At 40.9% G+C, this 8,658-nt stretch overlaps 1 protein-coding gene across 2 annotated transcripts in view; it reads right to left on the minus strand.

Annotated features, from left to right (window-relative positions):
- Positions 1-3,299: 3,299 nt before the first annotated feature.
- FBXO21 (F-box protein 21) overlaps positions 3,300-8,658 on the minus strand; it is a 38,095-nt gene continuing 32,736 nt past the window's right edge. For both annotated transcript variants that reach the window (XM_019539360.1, XM_019539359.1), the window contains one exon: positions 3,300-4,011. In XM_019539360.1, coding sequence (XP_019394905.1) covers positions 3,833-4,011 — 179 coding nt within the window. In that variant the 3' untranslated portion in view covers positions 3,300-3,832. The remainder of the gene's footprint in view (positions 4,012-8,658) is intronic.

Raw genomic sequence — 8,658 nt, forward strand, 5'->3', positions numbered from 1 at the left:
TAGTGAAATGTGTTCCTCACACACCAACATTATGTGATCAATGGACACGGGGGGATTGCACCTGTTCTGCTAAAAGTTTGCAGATAGCTATAGAAGGTGAGTTAACATCTGCAAATGGATGGGCAAATGGAAAATTCATTTCCCTTATTAAAAGACAGAAAGGTTTAGATACGGGCTACTAAAAATGTGATTAGGAAAATGGAACATGGTGGACCTACAGAAATATTTAACGTAATTACAAGCCTTCAGAACAACAAGAACAAAGACCACAACAATATGCTTAAATTCAATTTGGAATGGCAACTCCATAAAGGACTTTAGGGGAAAAAATAACTGTACCACTATATACAATTAAAACTGGTTTATGAATCATTTTACAGGACACACTTCACTTTACTGGGCTGTGTTTTAACTTGGAAGGCTCCTCCTAAATAAGGAAGGTCAAAACCAATATGGTTTTAAAGGCAGGTTTTTAATCAAGGCTAAAACAACTCAAGAAAAATTTGGCTCTGGCTGTATGCTTGACTTAAATGACATCTTGTAATACTGTCAACAGTCTACTCTTCCTGGGGTAGCATGCACTGATGGTAAGTTGTGGCTAAAGTACTGTTCTACTCCGAGAAGTGATTTTGAAAATGGCATTGCACTCTTCAGATCGATTTTCTCTAGGTAGAAATCAGCTCTGACATTTCTGATCACAAGTTCCTACTATTTTTTAGTCCTGTTAGCAAGCAAACAATTCCTTCTTGTGCAACCAGGCTGTCTACTAGGCTCCTATCAGCTTCATTTCTGAAACTATGGAAAACAGGTGAGCTGCACAGGTGTCACCAAGACAGTAAATGCTCCTAAAGAACCTTTATTATTGGCAATGTAAAAGGAAAAAAAACAAACAAATTTAATTCAGATCCCAAACTGAATTTGCAGGACTGGCAACCAGAAAAATGTAACTGTTTCATATAAACTTAATGCGTACGATAAGGAAGCTATGATTATATACAATGCCATACCTTTATAGAATTGGTTTGCAGAGCAGAACCATAATAATTTGGGTTAAATCTCACCATATATAGGACCATAGGACCATTTCCTTCTCATATTCAGAGAAACCTTTCAGCCATTCATGGGCAAGAAGAAACATTCTAAGAGTCCTAAAAATCACAAATAGCTATGTGTACATAATATTCTCCAAACCACACATCCATAGTCTAGACAAGGTCAATCTATACTCTGTTATGGATGAAATGTATAACTTTTGCCTGAAGAAATTAACTACACAGCTTATTTTAGTGTACGCTTGCAATAGTCTGTAAGATGAAAACGTTGCAGTATATTACAGCAAGTGTAACCAGGGACAATTTTCAAAAAATCAGTGAAAAGAGAGTCACAAACATCTATCTGATCCAAAATCCATTCTTTCTAAAATATATAAAGTGCCAAAATAAAGATTTACATAACAGGCAACAACAGCCTGTTAAGCATCACTGAATAAATAACACCTTTAAAAACAATCTAAATACATATTTACAATCATAATCCAAGGAGGCTGATAATTTTTTAAAAGCAGAGGAAAAATCAAACAGCATTGGATGAGGTGGCTGAAATAAATCCCTATATGACCGGAGCTTATGTAGGGGCTTGGTTATATATCCCATAGATATTCAACAGCAGAATAATACTTGGCATTTATATCACCTTGACTGAGAACTTCCGTGCTTTGCTAACCATTTTTATCAACACCCAAATATTAGACTGTTCATTTTGTACCAAAGAAAAATGAAGTGGAGAAAAGCAAACTGGCTTATACAACTTCACAGAGCGAGAGCTGGGAAGAGAACTAAGCAATCCTGACTGCTAATACTGTCTCTCTACTATGTAAAAAGGTAAAATGCACAATGGGCTAGAGATTAAAGCCAAATAGACAGTGTTTCTATGTATGCTGGCAGAATCCCTCCAAATACGGGAATTGTCCAGGATATCCTACAATTTACAATTCAACCCCTCCAAACCAGAGAGTTTGACTTTTAAATCTCAGTTTTTCACAGTTGGCAAAAACTATTTAACTATACTGCTCTCAACTATGAGCAGGTTCATAGCATCTCCTGCCCCGCCCCACTTCATTCAGACTGGGCTTATTAGAAATTATTTCCCATAGTGCTGTTTCAGTCATCATTCCTCGTCATCAGCACTAACCACACAGTTCTTCCCTTTGTTGTATCCTCAAGTTTTGAGAACCTGGAAGATCACCAGAACTTCACTGTGTAAGAGCACAGGGCACTTGTTAAACATTCAGAAAAATACTGCATGCAGATCAATGATAACTTTGAAAAGAAGTGTGCACAGATTAACGTACAGAGACATTTAAAATTGTACAGTAATAGTGTCATTTTACAATACAGGGTAGGATAACTAGGTCTCACCTCTATAACCACAGAGTAATTAGACACAACGATTGCAGCGTGTTCAGCGTTATCAATTTAGAAACTAAATTACTGTATGTATTTTTCATACCTTTATAAATACTTCAGCAACTTCACATGTAACTCCTACGGAAACTTAAAAGAAAAACAATCATATACTGTTTTTTTACATTTTGCATGCGTCTACATGAGATGCTACTGTGCAGCAGCATATTAGCATATTAGTTGATGTTGTGATGTGCTACTGCACAGTATTATTCAACTACTGCACAGTCAGGGTCTCATGTAAATGCGCCCTTCTAGGCTTTGCAGGCTCTGTCCATGCAGTCTCCTTACAACTCAGGCTTCTTGAATTCCTGCAGGCAACAGAATCTGGACAAATGTCTCCTTTTCCCCTTCCAAGGGCATTGTTTTTTTTGACAGAAAGAAAGAAGACATCAAGATACAGGAAACACCAGCCTTGTTTCCCAGATTTGGGTACCTGCTGGCTTTCATGGCACAATCTGACCTGATCACTAAACATAACTAGAGATCACTGATGATAACCTTCATCAGTTTGTCACCTGTGCATGACTGTTCCATTAGCAAACTAAAAGTTAAAAAAAAAGTTTTAACAACATGAAGACATGGAGAACATATATGACCAAGTCACATATTCAACATCATGAAGGGAACCAATTAATAATAGGAAGAAAAATATGGGTTAGAACATGGGCCCAACAAGTTTACTGGGGACATAGTTAGGAGAAACAGAAAATAGCTAGGAAGTCACCTTCAAAATGATTCTGTTCTGTATCTGTGACACCTAAAGCATTAATTTTAGCTGGTTGTTTGGAATTACAGTTGAACCTACAACCATACTGAACCTTGCAATTTTTTTTGTAAGTTCCAGTGCCACTGTGAAGGCTGTTAATTGGAATGCCAACTACCATGAATACCCAGGAAACAATTACCATACAGGTAACAATCATGGAACTTTAGAGACATTAAAACTATTATATACAAAATATCTATACAAAAATTGAAATTGTGACCAACCTTCCTATCCATAAAATGGGGTTATTTCAGACTAGAGATGTAATATGCTTATATCCTAAATATGGAAAATACATTACCACACTAGTGGTAAAAGCATGACCTAAGAGACAACACGCTCTATATAGTGACTGTCACGTCAGGATTATTAATGCCTTGCCCTTGACAACCAATATATCCCAAATTAATTGGACTAGTGTAGGCAGATGGTAATTGAGTAGTTATTGGATATATACTATATCACATGTTACAAAGTGCAATGCAATTCTTGGTGTACCAAGCCAGAGGGTCAGCATGAAAATTGGCTTCATACTCCCATCCACAAAGAGGATACAGCAGCTGTGATAAACCATTTTCTGTCCTTGTGTTCAAGTTAACACTCATTCCTTGCTTGAGCTATAGTTCTCTTGGACTGCTGCACATGTGAGCTCCAAATCCTCAGGATACCTCATCTCCAGCTCAGTGTTTGCTAGGTAGTGTGTGCCTGTAAACTCCGAAAAATAACGGCCAATATCAGGGTGAGGGATTTCATGAGGCTCTGTATTATATTCCAGGTTCTCTGCAGCGAAAGAAAAAAGAAATTGACACCACATGAATTTGCTGAAATGAAAAGGCTACTTGCTTCTGCTTCTGTTTCATCATCCATTAAATCCTGACGTTCTAAGAACAGCTACAATACCTGACCCTGGAAACTAAAAACAAAGAAAGAAAGAGTGCAAATTACTGCAGCTAATCTCTGGGGTCTCATCCACTTGGTTCTCTCAACAGCCTTATTTTGGTTTTGATACCACTGATAAACAACTGTGCCTAAGAACAGAGCTATCTAGAATTATGGCAGAGCATCACAATGCTGACTGGCTCTTGCTCTGATGTCATTTATGGGTAGGGACCTACCAAATTCACAGCGGGAGCGGGGTGCGCGACAGCTCCTTTATTCTTGGAAATTCTCCTGTGTCCCATCCCCCCCATTTATTGGTGGAGGTGCCCTGCTGCTCACCGCTCTGGATCAGCAGAGGCAGCAAAAAACCGTTTTAAATATAGCGTTGTTTTTGCTGCCACGCTGCATGTTGCTGACCGGCTAGGAAGCAAAAACAGCGCCGTATTTAAAACCACAGCTTTTGCCTCCTCGTTGATCAGGAGTGAGCAGGGGCTGAAAAATAAAAGGAGTCACCATGCACCCCTCTGCTCACTCCTCATCAGTGGGGAGGCAAAAACCGTGGTTTTAAATGTGGTGCTGTTTTTGTCTCCTGTCTGGTCAGCAACAAAGTGTGGCTGCCATGGTCCCTCAGTCAATCATAAGCGAGCAGCAAAAAATGGTGCCATATTTAAAAGTGCAGTTTTTGCACACCCTCCCCTGCCCCCATCAGCAGTGGGCAGCAAGCAGCGGGCCCCTCCACCAATCGATGGGGGCTGCGGGGCGCACAGGGGAACCTGCAAGATTAAAGGAGCTGCCACACACCCCAATCCTGCCGTGAATTTGGTAGGTCCTTATTTCTAGGTGTCACTTTTCTGGACAAAGAAGGGACAAGTTCATCATCTAGGTTCAAAGCAGAGAGAGAACAAGGACATCTGTAAGTTAAATCCCAATCCTGTAAGTTCTCCAGGCAAGGAGAAGCTACAGAACTGGGCCCTGTCCCCCACAGACAACAGACCAGCTCCCAGGAGGGGTGCTTATACACTGCAAAGCTACCTGAGGGTCAGAGCAGCAGCCAAATGTATTAAAACTGCAGGAGGAAGAACATGAAGTTACATTCTGAAGCCTTTGAGGTACACGGTGAGTTTTTGAGGTAAGCATAGCAGGCCAAAATGAACTTTTAAATATAAATTTCTCAGAATAAGCATGTAGTAAACAAATGTTCACTCTGTACCAAAGTACTGCACCATGCCCTTTTCTCTTGGTAAAAATTACCAGTTAACCACTGCATACAACCAGGTTAAATTTAAAAAAAAAAGAAACAACAGTCCCATGCTTAGAAGATGAAACAATGACTCTGACTTTGCTTTGCTAGATGAAAAGCTCTCATTATTTGTGTAATGCAGCACTGCTGCGTAGTGACCAATTAGTGCACACTCCCCGTGGAGGGCCAGAGCGCTGCAACTTGTATTTGGCACCAACTGGTATTGGGAGGAGGGGGAGAACAGGGATACAAACTGCACACAGCACTGGATTTGGCTGATCTGTACTGCTTCCTTGGGAACAGACGATCACATAGGAAATGAGCCATTCATCCCTCAAGGCAAATCCAGTTTACAAAAGTGAGCATTTAAAAGTAAAATTAACTTATTTGTTTTACTTATTGCAAGGCATAACTTTCCATCACTTTTTATACCTTGCCTCACCAAAGAGCTAAGGCTTTGGCATGGTGGTTTTGTTACACTGCCCAACAAAGTATCTTTTTCTTTTACTGAGCAACTTCAGTTTGAGTGAGAGTCTGACTAAGGGAGTTTGGCTGTGCAGTAAGCAGTGCAGAACCTCAAACCTGAGGGAATAAAATATAAGGGTGATTTGAGGGATGGGGAGAAAAACAAAGCTAGAAAGCTCACTACTAGACAGGGTGGTTAAGAACGAATACTAACCAACAATTTTAGAGAAATAACATTTTGCCTCCTCTGGCACAAAGTAAATACAGTGGAAGACAAGAGGGAAGAACTCGGATAACCGAAAATACCACATTACAGAGCAGGTGTTTTGAAACCAGCAACTAAACTGATAATTCACAGGCAGCACAGCAAAACCCACTCAAAATTACTGATAGCATGTTTAGAAGTTATTTTTGGTCTGATCCGCTAACATTTTAAAAAACAAGATGTGTTCATTATTCTCCCTGTACAAACCCGCTCTCCCCCAACACCCTTCCCTCTTCAGAGCAGAAATTTGAAAGCTATGCAAAAAAAATCTGCATGTAGTTTGAAAAAAGCAGTTCAGGACAACCAGGCCCAGAGGAAGTAGGTAATTGCAAGAAAGGACAAAATTACCTTGCAACAAATTTGATTCTGAGCTCCGAAATTAAAAAACAGAACAGAAACAGAATGCTGTGAAGACTGCCCAGATTGCAGAGTAGCTAGGAGAACCTGGGCGCTGGAATCAGTAGTATAGCTGTGGATATATTTTCTGATGCTTGCATAGACTGCTCAATGCAAAGTAAAATACTTGGGAGATCAAGAACTCCAAATCTCTTTACATTTTACACCTACTGACCTTTAAAAAAAGTTCTCTTTCAATTTTAAAGTTATTTAACATTTGCTTTCACATACTATGTGACAAAATTATGTTAGACAGCACCCTCTAGTGAAAGAGCCGAATCAAATTTAGTCAAAATAATATTGCTTGTCAAGTTTCATACGCAGTTCTTAAAGTAAAAGAAAAAACCCAGAATCAATTTTCAGAACAGCCCTAAGATGCAGACACTGAATCTCTACTGAACACACAGAAAATGGAGACAAATGAAGTCAGCCACAGAAGAGGAGGGGAATTTAGCGTCAAAGGAAAGATTATAATTCAGAAATAGGAGATGGGACCTTCTGACCATCAGAAAATTTCCTTTCTTAGTGCACTGCATTAGAGAACTGCTGAACAAGTTCAATGCAAGTCAGCGGGCAGGAAAATGAATAACTCCATTATACGATTATTCCTATCAGTGTTTTTTTTTCCAATTCCCTTTATAAGCAACAGAAACAATATGCAAAGTCAGGAAATTCAACGATAAGGATGGCACTTCATTTTTCTGCTATTGTACCTATGGAGTGAAATCCATGTGATACGAAATCAGACCCTGTTAAAGGTCTTTTATACGTTCACAACTCTACTGACGGTCTTTCAGATTACAGTCAAAAATGGAACCTACTCCCCTAAATGTAGCAAAAGTTTACATGGTAAAAAGTTGACTGCTAATATTTTTACAGCGCTGTGGGCTACACTCAAGTTGGCTTTTGAGTTTATTCTTGATAGCACTGTTCTCACTAAGGAATTATGTGGACGCCCCAGAAGTGAGGTAGGTCAGCATAAGATCTAATTATCAGTTTCATTCCTGTTTCAATCTTGAGTAGTTGATGTAATAGTAATGGACTGTGGGGTCTCGACCACCTGGGCAATAGCGATTATCACCTACTGGAATTCACCATCCAGTGCAGGGTGTCAAAGGCCTGCAGCAAGGCAGTAGTCCTAGACTTCAGGAGGGCGGATTTCAATGAGGTAAGGAGACTAGTTGGGGAGGCAATGAGGTCTGGGAGGGGAGTTGGGAGTCCAGGAAGAGTGGTCATTCCTTAAGGAGACAATCCTCCAAGCCCAAAGGGTGACAATCCCAACACGGACCACGCGGAAAGAGTGCTCAAAAGCCCCCATGGCTTACCAAAAGCATACAGGAATGTCTCAAAGCTAAAAAGGAGGTGTACACTCAATGGAAGGGAAGGGCCATCACCAAGGGGGCTGTTAGGAAGGCTAAGGCAGAGATGGAACTGGGATTAGTGACCCGAACCAAGGATAACAAGAAGTCTTTTTTAAATACGTAGTGGGTAAAAAGAAGGTACCAAGTAACATAGGGCCTCTGCAGGATATGCTAGGAAATCTAGTGGTCACACCAGATGCCAAAGCTAATCTCTTTAACAATTTCTTTGCCTCTGTCTTTTTGAGCAGGGACCGGGGCATCCCCAACAGACCCAGGGGAGGCACAGCCAGGCCCAGGGTCAACGAGGACCTAGTCAGGGAACCTCTGGTGGGACTAGACGTGTTCAAATCAGCAGGTCCCGATGATCTCCACCGCAGAGTGCTGAGGGAATTAGCAGAGGTCATTGCGGGGCCCCCGGCACAGCTTTACAAGCATTTCTGCTGCTCTGGCAAAGTGCCAAATGACTGGAAAAGGGCCAATGTAGCCCCCATTTTCAAAAAAGGGAGGAAGGAGGACCCAGGAAACTACAGGCCCATTAGTCTTACCTCGGTCCTGTGGAAGCTCTTTGGGAAAATTATCTAGGAGCACATCTGCGAGGGACCAGCAGGGGAGATCATGCTTAGGGGCAACCAACATGGGTTCATTAGAGGCAGGTTCTGTCAGACCAACCTGGTGGCCTTCTATGACCAGGTCACCAAATCCTGGGATGCAGGTGTCACAGTGGACATAATCTTTCTGGACTTTAGGAAGGCCTTTGACACCGTCTCACACCCCAGTCTCATTAAAAAACTAGGCAACTGTGGTGTTGAAGCTTACACAGT

Source organism: Crocodylus porosus, unplaced genomic scaffold, assembly GCF_001723895.1.
Source record: "Crocodylus porosus isolate Cpor-Errol unplaced genomic scaffold, CroPor_comp1, whole genome shotgun sequence".
NCBI classification, from domain to species: domain Eukaryota; kingdom Metazoa; phylum Chordata; order Crocodylia; family Crocodylidae; genus Crocodylus; species Crocodylus porosus.